The 20,383-nt window shown below is 43.2% G+C and overlaps 1 protein-coding gene across 1 annotated transcript; it reads right to left on the bottom strand.

Annotated features, from left to right (window-relative positions):
* Positions 1-2,229: 2,229 nt before the first annotated feature.
* On the bottom strand, positions 2,230-20,258 carry CBLL1 (Cbl proto-oncogene like 1). Its single transcript, XM_015828094.2, has 6 exons — positions 20,246-20,258; positions 9,586-9,750; positions 7,846-7,943; positions 7,278-7,361; positions 5,727-5,800; positions 2,230-3,452 (listed from the first exon to the last, which is right to left on the bottom strand). Exons 1-6 carry the CDS (start codon positions 20,256-20,258, stop codon positions 2,411-2,413), a joined length of 1,476 nt encoding a protein of 491 aa, XP_015683580.2. The 3' UTR covers positions 2,230-2,410.
* Between the last annotated feature and the right edge of the window lie 125 nt (positions 20,259-20,383).

Genomic DNA, 20,383 nt, shown 5'->3' with positions numbered 1-20,383 from the left:
TTTTTTAACGTCATAATAATAATAATAATAATAATAATAATAATAATAATAATAGTAAAGTTGGAAGGGACCTTGAAGGTCATCTAGTCCAACCCCCTGCTTGTTTGTTTTGTTTTGTTTTTCATGGTTTCTTCAAAAAAAAAATGTTTTGGGGTTTTTTTTATTTTAACTTTTTTTAAAAAATAAAATTAAAACAGATTTTTTAAAAAAGGAAGCACTTAAGCAGGCTATCCCTGTACATGAGTGTGTAGATGGCATATTATGTGAAAATCCTGATCTCAAAGAACACTTGGTTTATGCAGTTTCCCCAAAGATTAAATATCCATTTTTATTGTATATTCCTCTACTATGCAAATATGTATATACAGTATGTGTAAATTATTCCGTTTATCGGTTGAAGATTGTACATTTCCACGTTGTAAATTGTTTATAGGCTTCGGGGTTTTTTTTCTCATCGTTTTCAATACTTTGTATTTTGTTATGTAAATATTGCTTCCATAGAAGTTTTTTTGGGTTTTTTGTTTTTTAAGCAAAGGCCTTTATAATTTATAAACGCAATCAGGACCAGAATTTCCCGTTTCTGAGCAAGGCGGGACTCGCACTCGGTTTAAAGACCTTTTTTTTTTTATCACACTCATTAGGCAAATCGCTGAAGTTGTTAAGTAAAACGTGTGGTTGTTAAATGAGTGTAACTCCCCCCTTCCCGTTGATTTCGCTTGTCGGGAGGGCCCAAATTTTGATCATGTGAACTTGGGGCTGCTGTGACGGTCGTTAAGTTCAAGACTCGGTTGTAAGTTAATTTTCTTTTTGTAACTTTGAACAGTCGCTAAACGGGTGTCAATTGAAGACTATCTCTGACTTGCTGTTTATTTGAGCAAAATGAAAACCCTAAAAAATAAAATCCTCTTTTAAAGAATGAATGCTTTAAGGTCTATAGATCTGTGGCATTTTAAAACCAACGAGAAAAGCTCAACGGCCTTTTGATGTTAGGAGTGGCCCGTGATTGATTAAAAAAAAAGTCTCTGTCCGATGGAATCTGAATTTGATTCCTAGTATTTACCTCCTTCCCGTAGTTTTAAAATCCGAATTGTGCTTGAAATCTAAAAATTGGCATGATTGAATATTGCCACGCTTCTTCATATTGCAGCAAACCAGTTTGCTACCCAGAAATGTTAACTATCCAATCCCAGCGGACATCTTTCTCTGATACGCTTGATTTTTAATGCAATTTCGGTAAGCATATTTCACGTTTTTTTTAAAAGAGAATGCTGCATTATATATTTCTGTGCTTAAACGGTGTGGTCCTTATTCGTAAAATTGTCTCCCAGCAACTAGTACTATCCTAACTTCTCATATATTTACAAGGCAATCTTACACATCACAAGTTCTCCAAGATGGCAACACTATACTTTACCAATAAAAGAAAATATTTGTAGCTCACAGCTGAAATGAGGGATCCTTGTTTCTTTGCAGATGTTTCATTATTCAAACTAGCCACCATCACTGCTGGATACTTTCCGATGATACACGCATTTTTGTGACCCTCTGTTAAATCAGATCAGATAATAAATGTGCTGTGATTCATGGCTGGTTTTAACTCACAGGAACAGCCATCTGTTAATCTGTAGATATTTACTCCAGGTTTTTCTCTCTGCTTTAATACTACTCCTTGACCCACACAAGCCTAATCCACTGTAAAACCAAAAATAACGCCAGTGTTTGAATATAACATGTTGCTTCGATGCTTGGTGAAATATAAATACTGTGCGTTGAACTGACGCAAAAGACGATTTTAACTTCAGGCCGCCCTTATTTTCAGAATCAATCAAAGCCTTTTCCTTAGAAAAAACTTCATTTTTCCAGCTTGAAGAAGAATAATAAAGAAAATCAAATCATTTCTCTTTACTCCTCGGCCCACCCCAATCTCACGTAAAAGAGCAAGCAGTTTTGGACAATAAATTTAATTATACACGGCTTGACACAAAAAAAAGTATCACAACGAAACTATCCAGATTTAACCAAAAATACTTTAAAGTGGTACAGTAAATGTGGTTGTCGGGAGGCCTTTATAAACGTTTTATAATCTCTGGGACAAGTCAGTCAGACTAGGGATACAAAAATCTTTTAAAACGCTGCTGTCCGCTACAGAGCCACTTAGCTTACAGGGTACCAGGTGTCAAGAATCCTATAATCAAAGTTTTCTTTTTTAAAAAACAAAAACAAAAAATATTAAGCTTTAAATCCCCCCGAGAGCATTATAGTCAGAAATTACCTTTTTTTTTTCCTTCTTCAAGAAACAAAGCAAAAAAACAGAAAAGAGAGCTCCTTAAACAGTCGGAATTCATGAAAAGGCTTCTGCTTAGAACACGTTATCCTTCGATCGTGTTTTAGTTCCAATCGTTAACGACTATCATTGATAGTATGGCCTGTATCTGGCTTGGTCGGGGTGGTGAGGTCCCGGAAGTTGCGCTTGAGAAGGCGGGCCTTGCATTCGGGGCGGCGGGGGCGGCCCCCTCGGAGCTGGCCATATGCCTGGGCTCATCCCCCCGGGCTGAGTGAACGGCGGGCTGAGAGTTCCTTGGTCTTCGTTGAACTTCTGCAGAGCGTTCGGGTTGTAATGGTGAGGAGGGGGTGCGTTGACGTTGACGGGGGGCCCGCCGTGCTGGGGCGGCGGCCCAGGGGGAGGGTGGTTCATGTAAGGAGGAAGTTGCCCGATGATGTGTCCAGGAGGCGGGGTGATAGGGGGAGGAGCCGAGGTCATCGGAGGGGGTGGGGCTTGGCTGTAAACAAGGTGAGGGGTACCTGCCCCCTGGGGAGGGTGCTGCATGGGGTGGCTGATGGGGGGCGGGGGAGGAGGGGGCGGGGCGTAGTGCTGCTGGGGAGGCATGATATGGTGCGGGTGGGACACCACGGGCTGGCCCTGATATTCGGGGTGGTGGTGAGCCGGGCCCGGGCCCGGCGGGGGCGGCTCGCGAGTGCCGGAGCTCGAATCGTCCTGGATAGGGACGGTGATGAGGTTGCTGTGCTTCCGGGTGGAGATGCGGAAGGTGTCCTGGTTGACGGGGCGAGGGGGAGGCGGCGCCATGGACATCTCGGCGGGGGAGGCCCGGATGTCCTCGTGGGGCTGGTTGTAATGCTCGTGGGACACGTGCTGCAGCGGCGGTGGGGGCGGCATCAGGAGGTGCTGCTTCGGCGGGAGGTGGCTCAGGTGATGCTTCTCGGGCGGCAGAATGAACCGCTCCGGGATTTCCGCTGGAGGAGGAGCGATAGGAGGGTGGACGGGTTCGAGAGGAGGACGCGCCACCGGCTTGCCGGCTCTCATGTGCCGGTGGTTGATGTGAGCCTGGAGGTCCCTCTGAGACAAGTAGGTTCTCTTGCAGCCCTGCACGATGCTGCACATGAACAGAGAGCCGCGGAGGCACTGCTCAATTCGCTGCACCGGCTCGTTGCAGCTGGATCAGAGAAAGAAAGAAGAGTGGGTTGGCAGACACTGCTGTTACTCAAACCAAAACAGAGGGGACAGTACAGTTCTCGACTTACAACCGCAGCTGGGAACAGAATTTCCGTTGCTAAGCAAGGCGGGTGTTGAGTGAGCTGTGCTCGATTTTGCGCCCGTTTTTGGCCACCATGAATCACTGCAGTTAAGTGAAGCATGCAGGCGTTACGTCAATCCCGTCCCACTTCCCCCCACTGACTTTGCTTGTGGGAAGCTAGCTGGGAGGGTTGGAAGTGGCAATCACATGACCCCGGGATGCTCTAAATGGTTGCCAAGGGCCCAAACTTCGATCATGTGACTGGGGATGATGCTGTGATGGCTTCAGTGTGAGGACCGGGGTTTTTTTTCTCACAGTGATGCTGTAACTTTGAACTGTTGCTAAATGAACGGTTGTGAGGACCAGTTTTTTTCCTCACAGTGACGCTGTAACATTGAACTGTTGCTAAATGAATGTTTGTGAGGATCGGTTTTTTCCCCCTCACCATGACGCTGTAACTTTGAACTGTTGCTAAATGAGCGGTTGTGAGGACCGGGTTTTTTTTTTCCTTACAGTGACGCTGTAACTTTGAACTGTTGCTAAATGAATCGTTGTGAGGACCGGGTTTTTTTCCTCACAGTGACGCTGTAACTTTGAACTGTTACTAAATGAACCGTTGTGAGGACCGGGTTTTTTTCCTCACAGTGACGCTGTAACTTTGAATTGTTGCTAAATGAACGATTGTTAAGTCAAGGATTCCCTGTATACGGGTAGTCCTTGTCTTACAACAGTTCGCTTAATGACCGTTCAAAGTTACTGCGGCACTGAAAAATGTGATTTATGACCGTTTTTCATACTTACAACCATTGAATTATCCCTGTGGTCATGTGATCAGAATTCAGATGCTGGGCAACTGGTTCATACTTATGACGGTCGCAGTGTCCCGGGGAGGTCACGTGATCCCCTTTTGCGACCTTCTGACAGGCAAAGCCAGTGGGGTTAGCCAGATTTGCTTAACAACCGGGTTACTGACTTACCAACTGCAGCGATTCACTTGCCGACGGTGGTAAGAAAGGTCGTAAGATGGGGCAAAACTCACTTAGCAAATATCTCACTGAACAACAGAAATCTTGGGCTCCATTGTAGTTGTAAGTTGAGGACTGCCTATATTCTTTAAGTACAATTATTGTATTCTGTGTTGGCTCTTGGTTCTGAACTGGAGTTTGCACTGAGCTGATGGAGATGTAGGACGATAGGACGATATCCTGTTTCCGCGAAAATATTAATTTTTGCTCCAAAAGATGCATTAGGGCAGTGGTGGTGAACCTATGGCACGCGTGCCGCAGGCGGCACTCGGAGCCCTCTCTGTGGGCACACGTGCCATTGCCCCAGCCTCACCGCCCCCCACGACCACCTCACCAGCAGCCCCCCTGGAGGAGAGTCGCCCCCGAGTGTGGTCTACACGGAGCAGCACAGCCAAAGACATGGCAGCCAGGCAGCATAGACAAGACTCTGCCCTCACGCCCCATCCCGCACAGTTGATGCTGCGGGGCGCAGGCAGAGGGCGTGGCCGCCATGGTGCTGCTGGGCTACCTGGGCGATCTGCGGCAGGCCCTGGAGGCGGGGAGTGGCCCTGCGGGCAGGCAGGGTGGAGGACGGGGTGGGGGCGGAGCAGGGGCACGGCACGGGGTGGAGTAGGGGCAGGGCCAGTTTTTGGGCACTCGGTCTCTAAAAAGTTCACCATCACTGCATTAGGTCTTATTTTCCGGTTAGGTCTTATTTTCAGGGAAATACGGTACTAAATGCGTCCGTCTGGCTGATGATCTTAACTGGGACTTATTTTGGGGGTGGGCTTCTATTACAAGCATCCTGAAAAATCACGCTGGGTCTTATTTTCCAGCTGGGTCTTATTTTGAGGGAAAGACGGTAATAAACAATGGATTTTATCTGGAATTCCATAATGCCACTGGGTCTAATGAACCACAGGCTGATTATTGTATTCTGATCCATTTATCTGCTATAACGTGCTGTAGAGTGGAAGCCTCACTGCTGTCAGCTAACCCTAAAATGAGTATTTCTTTGGAGGTGTCCAGTGCCATCCAAACGCAGAGCAAATGTGGTCCAATCACAAACGTCTTTTCTTCTCGGCTCCGAAAGAGAGCTGATTCGTGCCTCAAAATGGAGTCGAGTAAAGATCAGGAATAAATGACAGATTATCAGCTCCCCACAAAAACGCTCCTTGAGAAAACTTACCCCGGACACATCTTGTCCCCTTTCTTCTCGTGTAAGAGCGCACACTCGTAGCAGAAAACGTGCTTGCAGGGTATCTATTTAAAAAAAACAACACAAAAATAGACAACTCTTTTAATTGCTTCAGTGAATGAATGAAGGAATGGATGAACTTTGCTAAATCTGCCCTTTAAAACAGGACAGTGTTTTCTATTCTTATTTTACATTTCGATTTTACATCCAAATAATTTATTTATACACACACATACACACGCACAAAGATTGTTTAGCAACTGAGGAGCAATTAATGAATATCAACTAATAATACCAAAAGAAACAAAGTGACCTAGAAATAAAAATGCCTGTGCCTGAATTGTTCAAAGGACTAGGACAGGGGTCTTCAAACTTAGCCCTTTCATGACCCGTGGACTTCAACTCCCAGAATTCCTGAGCCAGTATAGCTCAGCTTGGAAACCTCTCCCTTTCCCCTCAGCGTACCTGGCTGAGGAATTCTGGGAGTTGAAGTCCACAAGTCATCAAAGGGCCAGGTTTGAAGACCCCTGGACTAGGACAATGAAAATATATTTATATATGATTTGACTGCTTTTCTCTCTCCCTCTGCTGGACATTCAAAGGTTATACAAAACCTTTTACTTTTGAAATGTATATATAATGAATGGCAGACACAAAGGCTGGATGGACTATAGCAGACATCTTTTAAAAAATAGTATTGGGATGATCTGTGGGTCATTTTGATCTATCTATCTATCTATCTATCTATCTATCTATCTATCTATCTATCTATCTATCTATCTATCTATCTATCTATCTATCAATCTATCTATCTATCTATCTATCTCAGGGGTAGGCAACCTTGGCTCTTTTATGACTCATGGACCTCAACTCCCAGAATTCCCGAGCCAGCATGGCTCAGCTTGGAAACCTCTCCCTTTTCCCTCAGCATGGCTGGCTCAGGAATTCTGGGAGTTGAAGTCCACGAGTCATAAAAGAGCCAAGGTTGCCTACCCCTGATCTATCTAATCTATTTATTTATCTAATCTATCTTGGCCCTTGGTGCTCTCTGAGCTTGGTGGCTTTCTTGCAGACATTTCATTACCCAACTAGGTAACATCATCTCTGCTAGAAGGGAATGAGATGTTCAAATGAAAGCAAACCCCATAACCTTCTAGCACTGATGATGTTACCTAGTTTGGCAATGAAACGTCTGCAAGAAAAAAACCAAGCTCAGAGAGCGCCAAGGACCCCCTCATTTCTGCCTTTTCTCTCCTCAAAGTGTTAAGAAACCCCGCCACTGATTTCCAGTCATTCTAGTTGGTGACAACTGCAAAGGCTATCAAAAGAAGGATACTGAAAAACCGTAGACTTCAGCTTGCCCACCCCATTATTTAAAGCCAACCCAAAACCGTTTGTGTGTGTTGGTTTTCATCTCACACAACATCCCATTCAACAGGGCTCTGACACATCGACAGAATACAGCATCCTTTTTCAGAAAGAAAACACACACCGTTCTCGGTATCAGGACTACGATGGAAGGCATCAAATCTTTTGACTTACCATGCGCCCGTACATTTTAATGGGTAACCCACATTTGTCACAGAAATGGACTGGGGTGTCATCCTTCTCTCCGAGTAGATTTAGCTGCCAAAATACAAATATTGTGTTTCATTAGCCGATCGTCATCCTGTGCTTACAGACTTAGCGAACGCATCTTTAGAAAACCCCGATTTTTGTTAAAACTTTTCAGCTTTTACCAATTCGATTAGGTTCTCGAAATATAAAATACAAAGACGAATGAAATGAAAGAAAAAGGGAGGAAAAAGGGGGAGAGGAGAAAGGGGGAAGATTAAAGAAAAGCATTGTTTTTGTGCTCTTTGTAGCGCAGAAAAAAAAAATAAAACAACAACATTTCGGGCTCAACTTTTTATAGTAGTGTATAGCAGCCATTTCTGTAATTCGGTTTTCTTAAAATTTTCAATAGCGTTTTGTTAGATCGCTATTGCACATTTATTAACACACAATTCCCACTGTGTTTTTTTTAAAAAGGGAGCGAACTCCTGGTGGAAACATCTGAATTTGTATAAGCAAGCTAACATGTTATTTACTCTTGAGTCAATTCCCATACCTTGAAGTCCCAGAAGAGGAGCCCAGGGAATCTTCGCTGGTTGCTAAACACGTCCGCACCTTTGCACTCATACCGTTCTTCATCGTTGTAATCAAACTCTTATGGAAAACAAAAGTCAAAAACAAAATTTTCGGCGTTAGCTCTCACCCTAATCGGTAAAATTCTAGCCTAAAAATGAATTAGAATTTCCCAATCTCATTGTAAGTCAGAGTGGCACAGTTAATTCGGATAAATACACCTGTCCGGGCTGACTCGGATTCTATCGCTCCCTGCAATACCAATTCCAATATAACTGAAATGTTTTCTCCATAATCAAAATACACGCTTGGATATTATTCATCATCCATATTGGAAATGACAGGGCAGAAAGAGGCCACGTAAGAGACTAATGCCAACAGTATTTGAAAGATGGAACCTAAGTGCAGTTAGTCCTCATTTAGCAACCGCAATTAGGACCGGCCGTTAAGTGAAGCAGTTGCTAAAGGAAACCGCCAATTGCGGTTATGATCTTACTTCTGATTTCCTTTGCTTGCAAACCTGCAAATTTTGTACATGGGAGGGTTGATTGCAAAGATACTTTTTCATCATCCTCTTAACACTCATCAAAGGAGTCAGTCACAAACTGGAACTAAGGAGAAACTTCCTGACAGTGAGGACAATCAACCAGTGGAACAGCTTGCCACCAGAAGTCGTGAGCGCTCCATCATTGGAGATTTTCAAGAAGAGACTGGACATCCACCTGTCTGAGATGGTGTAGGTTCTCCTGCTTGAGCAGGGGGCTGGACTAGAAAACCTCCAGGGTCCCCCTTCCAGCTACAGTCTATTCTATCATTCTAAATGACTCAAGACCTACAGTAGTGGCCAAAATTGTGGACACCTTTTGGGAAAAGTGTATTTTTGAGTTTTGATGGCTAATAACACCACTTTTTTTGGGGGGGGGAGTAGTATCATAAAATTATATATCAATGGAAAAATAATTTAATCAAGAACGTAATGCAACATAGTTTGTTCAATTATCTGTACTGCATTCTATGAAAAGTTATAACCAAATAACCAGAAAAAGGAAGCACAACTTGCTTAGGTTGGTATCAGGTAGCTTTCCTTCATCTGATTGTAGCCAATGAGCATGAGTGTTTAGAGAGCCAATCAGGTGTCCTCTTGTTGTGGCAATGAGCCAATCGGATCACAGTAGGATCCAGTTATTGATCTCATGTATTGACGCTGAGAGGAGGACATTTGTCAGTGTGTTATGTGATGGCTATAGAGTTGGTTGGGGTTTTTTTTGTGTTCTTTCACTTAGTGAGCTTGTAAAACGTAATAAAATTAAAGCAGTGGTGCAAAGAGTTGACTGGTCGCCCAGAAAGCGATGTAAAATAGTTATTATTAAGTGAACAAGGCTACAGTTATAAAGAAATTAGAAGAAAAATGGGTGGAAACTTAACCAAAGGTGGCATTTCTAACTGTACACTTTTCCCAAAATTTTGGCCACTCCTGTATGTGAATGCTAACTGAAGAGGTGTCTCTAAAAGTCCACTCTGTTAATAAAGACATCACAACACACATGACAGATATACACAGACCGACAGAGGCTTCTCCTCTGTCTTTGTATTCATCTTGAGCTGAAAAGTCTATCCATCTCTTCAGAAAAATGATGAATGGATGTCAGAAAGGGCAAAAAAAAAACCAAAAACCCCAAAACATTCCAGAATTTCAACAGAACGCTGTCCAAATGGGTTTTACCTTCGTCTCCAGCCTTTGAAGGGACCCTGTTCATATTTCTTGTAGGGCGAGGGGGTGTCGGTTTGGCCTTGATGTTCTGCTTGGAGATCAGCTTTATAGGAATACGCCGACGGACATCCAGACCCCCCAAAGTCCCGGAACTGTTTGTGCCTTGCAAGTCACTGTCTGCATAAAAACAACAACAACAAATGCACACACGACGCGATTGGCAAGTTTCCCATTTCTCCAGGTCCGATGGAGCAGTGGACCTCTTCGCAAATCTAGGCTGTATTTCTGCAACCTAATCGCAGCCTAGTTTTTGGACATTATCCTTTAATTGCAGAAACAGGAGGACGGGACGAATTTTGAGAACAGTCAACAGTACTGAGGATCGGCTTATTTTATTTGATGGTTAATTTGACAGGTTTGATTGCTACTAATTATTACAAAGCTTTCTTCTCAGTGAGGTCCCAATATTATCATCTACTTTCTTCACTGAAGGGAGGAAGACAATAACGGTTAAACTGATTCACAGTAAGGGAAGAGATAAAGAAGAAGTATTCTCTTAAATACCTCAATCTTCTTCAGGTTACTGAGGCTTTGCTTCTTTAATATCAAAACCAACTTAAGACAGTAAAGTCTCCTCTCACACATGAATGTTGGAGCATTCACAACTTCTGGAGGCAGGTTGTTCCACTGATTAATTGTTCTAACTGTCAGGAAGTTTCTCCTTAGTTCTAGGTTGCTTCTTTCTCAGATGGAAACTAATTAAAGAGAGAAGCAACCTAGAACTAAGGAGAAATTTCCTGACAGTCAGAACAATTAACCAGTGGAACAACCTGCCTCCAGAAGTTGTGAAGGCTCCAACACTGGAAGTTTTTAAGAAGAGACTGGACAACCATTTGTCTGAAATGATATAGGGCTTCCTGCCTGAGCAGGGGGTTGGACTAGATGACCTCCGAGGTTCTGTTCTATTCTATTCTCTATTCTATTTTCTATTCTATTTTATTTTCTATTCTATTTTATTTTCTATTCTATTTTATTTTATTTTCTATTCTATTTTATTTTCTATTCTATTTTATTTTATTTTCTATTCTATTTTCTCTTCTGTTCTGTTCTCTTCTATTTTCTCTTCTCTTCTCTTCTCCATCCACCTTCACTGTGACATCTTTGGCTGAATCCCTCTGTCCTCACCTCCAGCTGAAATAAAACTCGAAGTACAGGCAGTCCTCAACTCACAACAGTTCATTTAGTAGTGACTGTCCGAAGTTACGACGGCACTGAAAAAAGTGACTTAGGACCGTTTTTCAGAGTTACGACCTTTGCAGCACCCCCAGGGTCACGTGATCAAAATTCAGACGCTGGGCAACTGGTTTCATCTATATCAGTGGTTCTCAACCTTTTTAATGCCGCGACCCCAACCGGTCGTAAGTCGAGGACTAAACCAGTCGTAAGTCGAGGACTAAACCGGTCATAAGTCGAGGACTTTCCCTGCCCGGGAGCGCCGCACATGCGTGGTTCCGCCCCCTGCGCCGGCCGAGGCGTAGCTGGCAAGCGGCAGAGACGGAGCAGGCCGACCACCAGCTGGCCCAGCCCAAGGGAGGTAAGGCACCCGCCGGAAAAGGGGGGAAAATGGCGGACAGCCTTGCCTGGCGACCCCCGTGAAATGGTCGATCGACCCCAAATGGGGTCACGACCCATAGGTTGAGAACCACTGATCTATATCATCTATTGTAGTGTCCGCAGGGTCACGTGATCACCCTTTTGAGACCTCCTGACAAGCAAAGTCAATGGGGGGGGGGGAAGCCAGATTCACTTAACAACCGTGTTGCTAACTTAACAACTGGTGTGATTCCCTTAACAACTGTGGCAAGAAAGGTCGTAAAATTTGGCGAAACTCACTTAACAAATGTCTCACTTATTAACAGGAGTTTTAGGCTCAATTGTGGTCGTAAGTTGAGGATTTTACCTGGACTTATAACCTCATTTGCTCTGATTCGTGCTCAGCTGTCCCGGTCTCTTCTCCTGTTTGCCGTGTTTTTTAGTTGGCAAGCACACTGCACAATTTTAGATTATAAGTTCCCTGGATTCTGTACGGAAGTCATTGTTTCATGATTACCTTTGCCATGAAGCACTTTTACACCTGAAATTGATTGATTTCTCTACAAAATATAGAACCCACAAACGAACAATTACCCTTATGTGGGAACCTATCATATATAGCCACGTTGAACAAGCCATCCTGTACTTTTCAGAGCCGTTTGGAAGCAGATCTGTTCCTCCGCTCGCAAAAAAGAGAGAATGTGACGGTGCTTTTTTAGCATGTGTAAAAGTTATTCATCTTCAAGGTTTATAAGAAACTCATCCGTTAATAAAGTTTATGTTGGCATCAATACGGTCCAAACCATAAAAGAGAGTTAAACCCTACAACTTACACTAGAAGTATATACGGGAAAATGTATGTTGCTTATCAAAACAACTGAGAATTTAATTTAGTTCATGATGTGTTGTCCAATCATAAGGGATTCTCACCCCATAGGACAGTGGTGACGTACCTATGGCACGCGTGCCAGAGGCGGCACTCGGAGCCCTCTCTGTGGGCACGCGCGTCTCGCTCTTTGGCTAAGTTTTCGCAGGAAAAAGCCATTTCCCAAGCCCCTTCCTAGCCAAAAAAGCCTCCGGAGCAACAAACCTTGAATTATATCAAATCTGACACCAGAAACAGACTAACAGATGACCTGAGTGCTGCATGTGTTGCTCTCAAACTTACAAGGTATAAGCCAAGGTTAGACAAATTATCAGGATGCATACAACAGCAAAAATCACATTAATTGTTCAAAAGCATGCCAAATGCAAACTTTTATCTTTCAGTAAAAAGTTGTTTGTATCATTGAAAGCTCTGTTATTGTGTTTTTCTCTTAAGACAAAAGATGTTAATGTATGAGTTGTTTTTTCTAAACTAAAACCTGAGTATTCAGATTAAATTGCCGTGTTGGCACTTTACGATAAATAAGTGGGTTTTGGCTTGCAGTTTGGGCACTCGGTCTCTAAAAGGTTCTCCATCACTGCCATAGGACCTTCAAATTTCTAACATTTTCAAATACATATTATACTCAGTCCATCCAAAACAGCAACAATGCAGTAATACCTACCGCTGTATATAAACATGTAAAAGGAACAGCTGAACAAAAAAAACTACTGTATACTTTATCATACACTTTAATACAGCAGCCTGTAAGAAGATATACAACTCTTCCTGATCAAGATAAGATAGGAGGGAATTTTAATCAGTAGTATGTAGATGTCATGTAGCTGGGACACGAAATGCAACAAAATCAACAGCCCTACAGGCAGAAGTTTTCAATGCTTATTCAAATGATCTTAAAACTGCCAAAAACTGAGTTTCCATCGATACTAATTAAGAGCATACCAGATAATTTAAGCGATCTGAACCCTCTCTAGTAAATCAACTAACTCACCAACAGAATATTTCTACACGGTCGTGTCACCATTCAAATGGCTTCTCCTATTATCAATTTCAAAGCCAACATTGTCAAGTTTATATTTTACACTGGTAACATGACTTCTGGGTCAGGCTGTGCACAATTAATTTGTGCTGTTTCACTAGCAATTCAGTGAGTTTTTTTCAGAACAGACTGAAATTAACTCTCACTGGCCAAAGATGTTATGCCCATTTTTATACGGCCTCTGCTCAGCGGAATGGAATGCTCACAATTAATCACCTAACCGCCATGTAGATGACAGTTGATAACATATTATTCTTCCTGACATTTATTAATGGAAATGGGGAAAGGCTTTATTTCATTTACTGATATTAGGAATAGGCCAACTGACGATAGAAATTCTCTGAATATAATTTTTTTTAAAAATGTGTTGCAGTAAGAACAGCAGCAAATGGAAAATGACTAGTCTACTGATAACTACCAAAAAAACACAACCCAACAAATATATTACTGTATGTTCTTGTATAATGCTTCAATTTTTAAGATAGCGTAGATTCTTGACTGTTTTTGCTGTAACGTGAGTCACAGGCCTATCCCACTGGAAACTATTAAAAGTCAATGAACAGAAAACAAAAGAAATACAACTAAACTCACGACGACTTAAAACAAAAACTTAAAACTTTAGAAAGAGTGCAGAGAAGAGCAACAAAGATGATTAGGGGACTGGAGGCTAAAGGATATAAGGAACGGCTGCTGGAATTGGGTATGTCTAGTTTAACGAAGAGAAGGGCGAGGGGGGACATGATAGCAGTGTTCCAATATCTCAGGGGCTGCCCCAAAGAAGAGGGAGTCAAGCTATTCTCCAAAGCGCCTGAAGGCAGGACAAGAAGCAACGGGTGGAAACTAATCAAGGAGAGAAGCAACCTGGAACTAAGGAGAAACTTCCTGACAGTGAGAACAATTAACCAGTGGAACCACCTGCCTCCAGAAGCGGTGAATGCTCCAACACTGGAAGTTTTTAAGAAGAGACTGGACAGCCATTTGTCCGAAATGGTGTAGGGTTTCCTGCCTGAGCAGGGGGTTGGACTAGATGACCTTCAAGGTCCCTTCCAACTTTACTATTATTATTATTATTATTAAAAGGACTCCACACACTAAACAATGTTAAAACTCTAACAGCGTTTAAACGTGTGTGTGTGTGTGTGTGTGTGTGTGTTTTCTGGTGCCAGACATTAAAAGAAGCACTAGGAAGCGAGTTTTCTTAACTTATTCATAAGCTTTCCAAAGACTAGCATTGAAAGATTTCTCTCTCACACAGTAATTTGCCATCCCATACTGTGTGGGTGTTACCTGAAATTGTAAGCATGATAGTCTAGAGATCTCTTTTCTAACTTTAGGAAAGCATGTTTTTCTTCTGAACCAAGGCCATTCCTTTTGGTACACGAGAACTTGTTTATCCAGCAATTAAACAATAGAAAGTGCATTCTGAATGTCCTTCAAAAAGTCTGGAAGATACAAACCCAGCTGGGGAAGAGAGTAACGTAACCCACAAATTTGCCACTTGTGAATGTTGTCTGGAATCAGTGTTCAGTATTGCTTAAATCTCCCACGTAACCCATGTCTTATTGATCTGTTGCTTTCCGGCATATCACAGATACCAAATGTGTCGTTTCTTTCTGTACTCTATAAAAATAATTCAGCCTCTCTAAATAAATACTCTTTTTTTTTTTTGGGCTTTGCCTGAATTACTTGGCGATTTGTATTTACGGGTGAGCAAAAAAAGCCAAGGAAAAAAATGTTTTCTGAGAGACGTAGATCTTCAGCAACATAAATGCCCTAGCAGAAGGCTGTCAGAGCATGCAACTTGTTGCCTACCAGATGTGTTTGAGCTACAATTTTAAAGCATATAAAGGAAAGGCTGCTGGAATTGAGTATGTCTAGTTTAACGAAGATAAGGGCGAGGGGGGACAGGATAGCTGTCTTCCAGTATCTCAGGGGCTGCCCCAAAGAAGAGGGAGTCAAGCTATTCTCCAAAGCCCCTGAAGGCAGGACAAGAAACAATGGATGGGAACTAATCAAGGAGAGAAGCAACCTGGAATTAAGGAGAAACTTCCTAACAGTGCGAACAATTAAACCAGAAGAACAGCTTGCCACCAGAGGTTGCGGGCGCTCCATCGCTGGAGGTTTTTAAGAAGAAATTGGACAGTCACTTGTCTGAAATGGTAGAGGGTCTCCTGCTTGAGCGGGGGGTTGGATTAGAAGACTCCAAGGTCCCTTCCAGCTCTATTCTGATTGATTGGATTGAACTGAATTTCAGTGGAGATTTTTAAGAAGAAATTGGACAGTCACCTGTCTGAAATGGTATAGCGCAGGGGTGGCTCTTTTATGACTTGTGGACTTCAACTCCCAGAATTCCTGAGCCCTGGTATAGGGCCTGAGCGGGGGGGGGGGGGNCGTGCTCAGCTGTCCCGGTCTCTTCTCCTGTTTGCCGTGTTTTTTAGTTGGCAAGCACACTGCACAATTTTAGATTATAAGTTCCCTGGATTCTGTACGGAAGTCATTGTTTCATGATTACCTTTGCCATGAAGCACTTTTACACCTGAAATTGATTGATTTCTCTACAAAATATAGAACCCACAAACGAACAATTACCGTTATGTGGGAACCTATCATATATAGCCACGTTGAACAAGCCATCCTGTACTTTTCAGAGCCGTTTGGAAGCAGATCTGTTCCTCCGCTCGCAAAAAAGAGAGAACGTGACGGTGCTTTTTTAGCATGTGTAAAAGTTATTCATCTTCAAGGTTTATAAGAAACTCATCCGTTAATAAAGTTTATGTTGGCATCAATACGGTCCAAACCATAAAAGAGAGTTAAACCCTACAACTTACACTAGAAGTATATACGGGAAAATGTATGTTGCTTATCAAAACAACTGAGAATTTAATTTAGTTCATGATGTGTTGTCCAATCATAAGGGATTCTCACCCCATAGGACAGTGGTGACGTACCTATGGCACGCGTGCCAGAGGCGGCACTCGGAGCCCTCTCTGTGGGCACGCGCGTCTCGCTCTTTGGCTAAGTTTTCGCAGGAAAAAGCCATTTCCCAAGCCCCTTCCTAGCCAAAACAAACCTCCGGAGCAACAAACCTTGAATTATATCAAATCTGACACCAGAAACAGACTAACAGATGACCTGAGTGCTGCATGTGTTGCTCTCAAACTTACAAGGTATAAGCCAAGGTTAGACAAATTATCAGGATGCATACAACAGCAAAAATCACATTAATTGTTCAAAAGCATGCCAAATGCAAACTTTTACCTTTCAGTAAAAAGTTGTATCATTGAAAGCTCTGTTATTGTGTTTTTCTCTTAAGACAAAAGACGTTAATGTATGAATTGTTTTTTCTAAACTAAAACCTGAGTATTCAGATTAAATTGCCGTGTTGGCACTTTACGATAAATAAGTGGGTTTTGGCTTGCAGTTTGGGCACTCGGTCTCTAAAAGGTTCTCCATCACTGCCATAGGACCTTCAAATTTCTAACATTTTCAAATACATATTATACTCAGTCCATCCAAAACATCAACAATGCAGCAATACCTACCGCTGTATATAAACTTGTAAAAGGAACAGCTGGATAAAGAAAACTATCGTATACTTTATTGTACACTGTAATACAGCAGCCTGTAAGAAGATATACAACTCTTCCTGATCAAGATAAGATAGGAGGGAATTTTAATCAGTAGTACACAGATGTCATGTAGCTGGGACACGAAATGCAACAAAATCAACAGCCCTACAGGCAAAAGTTTTCAATGCTTATTCAAATGATCTTAAAACTGCCAAAAACTGAGTTTCCATCGATACTAATTAAGAACATACCAGATAATTTAAGCGATCTGAACCCTCTCTAGTAAATCAACTAACTCACCAACAGAATATTTCTACACGGTCGTGTCACGGTTCAAATGGCTTCTCCTATTATCAATTTCAAAGCCAACATTGTCAAGTTTATATTTTACACTGGTAACATGACTTCTGGGTCAGGCTGTGCACAATTAATTTGTGCTGTTTCACTAGCAATTCAGTGAGTTTTTTTCAGAACAGACTGAAATTAACTCTCACTGGCCAAAGATGTTATGCCCATTTTTATACGGCCTCTGCTCAGCGGAATGGAATGCTCACAATTAATCACCTAACCGCCATGTAGATGACAGTTGATAACATATTATTATTCCTGACATTTATTAATGGAAATGGGGAAAGGCTTTATTTCATTTACTGATATTAGGAATAGGCCAACTGACGATAGAAATTCTCTGAATATAATTTTTTTTAAAAATGTGTTGCAATAAGAACAGCAGCAAATGGAAAATGACTAGTCTACTGATAACTACCAAAAAAAAACAACCCAACAAATATATTACTGTATGTTCTTGTATAATGCTTCGATTTTTAAGATAGTGTAGATTCTTGACTGTTTTTGCTGTAACGTGAGTCACAGGCCTATCCCACTGGAAACTATTAAAAGTCAATGAACAGAAAACAAAAGAAATACAACTAAACTCACGACGACTGAAAACAAAAGGACTCCACGCACTAAACAATGTTAAAACTCTAACAGCGTTTAAACGTGTGTGTGTATGTTTTCTGGTGCCAGACATTAAAAGAAGCACTAGGAAGCTAGCTTTCTTAACTTATTCATAAGCTTTCCAAAGACTAGCATTGAAAGATTTCTCTCTCACACAGTAATTTGCCATCCCATACTGTGTGGGTGTTACCTGAAATTGTAAGCATGATAGTCTAGAGATCTCTTTTCTAACTTTAGGAAAGCATGTTTTTCTTCTGAACCAAGGCTATTCCTTTTGCTATGCGAGAACTCGTTTGTCCAGCAATTAAACAATAGAATGTGCATTCTGAATGTCCTTCAAAAAGTCTGGAAGATACAAACCCAGCTGGGGAAGAGAGTAACGTAACCCACAAATTTGCCACTTGTGAATGTTGTCTGGAATCAGTGTTCAGTATTGTTTAAATCTCCCATGTAACCCATGTCTTATTGATCTGTTGCTTTCCGGCATATCACAGATACCAAATGTGTCGTTTCTTTCTGTACTCTATAAAAATAATTCAGCCTCTCTAAATAAATATTCTTTTTTTTGGGGGCTTTGCCTGAATTACTTGGCGATTTGTATTTACGAGTGGGCAAAAAAAGCCAAGGTAAAAAATGTTTCCTCTCTGAGAGACGTAGATCTTCAGCAACATAAATGCCCTAGCAGAAGGCTGTCAGAGCATGCAACTTGTTGCCTACCAGATGTGTTTGAACTACAATTTTAAAGCACATAAAGGAAAGGCTGCTGGAATTGAGTATGACTAGTTTAACGAAGAGAAGGGCGAGGGGGGACAGGATAGCTGTCTTCCAGTATCTCAGGGGCTGCCCCAAAGCAGAGGGAGTCAAGCTATTCTCCAAAGCACCTGAAGGCAGGACAAGAAACAATGGATGGGAACTAATCAAGGAGAGAAGCAACCTGGAATTAAGGAGAAACTTCCTAACAGTGCGAACAATTAAACCAGAGGAACAGCTTGCCACCAGAAGTTGCAGGCGCTCCATCACTGGAGATTTTAAAGATGAAATTGGACAGTCACTTGTCTGAAATGGTAGAGGGTCTCCTGCTTGAGCGGGGGGTTGGATTAGAAGACTCCAAGGTCCCGTCCAGCTCTATTCTGATTGATTGGATTGAACTGAATTTCAGTGGAGATTTTTAAGAAGAAATTGAACAGTCACCTGTCTGAAATGGTATAGCGCAGGGGTGGCTCTTTTATGACTTGTGGACTTCAACTCCCAGAATTCCTCAGCCCTGGTATAGGGCTTGAGCGGGGGGGGGGGTTGTTGTCTAGAAGACCTCCAAGGTCCCTTCCAGCCCTATTCTGATTGACTGAATTTCAGTGGAGATTTTTAAGAAGAGACTTGACAGCCACTTGTCTGAAACGGTATAGGGTCTCCTGCTTGAGCGGGGGGCTGGACTAGAAGACCTCCACGGTCCCTTCCAGCTGTATTCTGATTGATTGATTGAATTTCAGTGGAGATTTTCAAGAAGAGACTGAACAGCCACTTGTCTGAAATGGTATAGGGTCTCCTGCTTGAGCAGGGGGGCTGGACTAGACGACCTCCAAGGTCCCTTCCAGCTCTATTCTGATTGATTGAATTTCACTGGAAATTTTTAAGAAGAGACTTGACAGCCACTTGTCTGAAATGGTATAGGGTCTCCTGCTTGAGCAGGGGGGCTGGACTAGACGACCTCCAAAGGTACCTTCCAGCTCTATTCTAACTGATTTATTGATTGGATTGAATTTCAGTGGAGATTTTTAAGAAAAGGTTGAACAGCTATTTGTCTGGAATGGTTGAGGGTCTCCTGCTTGAGCGGGGGGGGGGGGGGTTGGACTAGAAGACCTCCAAGGTCCCTTCCAGCTCTATTCTAATTGATTGATTGACTGAATTGAATTTCAGTGGAGATTTTAAAGAAGAAACTGGACAGCCACTTGTCTCGAACGGCATAGGGTCTCCTGCTTGAGCAGGGGGGCTGGACTAGACGACCTCCAAAGGTACCTTCCAGCTCTATTCTAACTGATTGATTGATTGGATTGAAGTTCAGTGGAGATTTTTAAGAAGAAACTGGACAGCCACTTGTCTGGAACGGCATAGGGTCTCCTACTTGAGCGGGGGGCTGGACTAGACGACCTCCAAAGGCCCCTTCCAGCTCTATTCTGATGGATGGATTCCCCAGCCAGCCTGGGGCATTCTGGGAGCTGTAGTCCACGCCTCTTAGAAGTGGCCAGATGGGAGAAACCCTCCAGAGAACGGGGGGAAGGCCTGCCGAAAAGAGGGAGAGACGGGAAGCAAGCCCGTCTCTACGGAGAGCTCCAAGCAACCCGGGGAGGGGAAGGGAAGCCCAGAAGGAGCCGCGTCGCTGAGAGGAGGCCCTCAGCACGGCCACGGGCCACCGAAACAACTCGAACGAGCCGGCTTCGCAAGGAAAAGGCCAGGGCAGAGCCAGGCCGCGGTAGGCCGCGCTCGGCTCCGGGGCTTCCCCGCCTCAGCGCGCTAGGCCGCCGCGCTAGGCCGAGACCCCTCGCCATCCCCCGCTCGAGCGCCGCGGAAGTCGAAGCCGGCGGGGCCGGCCGGCTCGCTCAACGGAGCTCCCCGCATCTCCCCGCTCACCATTGTGGTCCATGGTTCGGCCTCGGGCACTCTGGGACCGGAAGTCGCGCGCGCGCGCGCCGACGCGGTGGGCGTGGCCGGAAGCAGACGCCGCGGCGCGAGAGGGCGCGGGCGAGCGGAGAAAAAGAGAGAGATAAA

This window comes from Protobothrops mucrosquamatus, unplaced genomic scaffold (assembly GCF_001527695.2).
Source record: "Protobothrops mucrosquamatus isolate PMUCROS unplaced genomic scaffold, P.Mucros_1.0 scaffold4219, whole genome shotgun sequence".
Taxonomy (NCBI): Eukaryota; Metazoa; Chordata; class Lepidosauria; order Squamata; family Viperidae; genus Protobothrops; species Protobothrops mucrosquamatus.
This window is presented reverse-complemented; position numbering and strand designations above follow the sequence as displayed.

Excerpts from the sequence above, each read along its gene's own strand:
- CBLL1 (XM_015828094.2), bottom strand. Across the intron at positions 5,801-7,277 it reads TTAAAATGTACGGGCGCATG|ATACCCTGCAAGCACGTTTT; the intron begins GTAAGTCAAAAG and ends TTTTTTAAATAG. Across the intron at positions 3,453-5,726 it reads GGGGACAAGATGTGTCCGGG|CTGCAACGAGCCGGTGCAGC; the intron begins GTAAGTTTTCTC and ends TCTCTGATCCAG.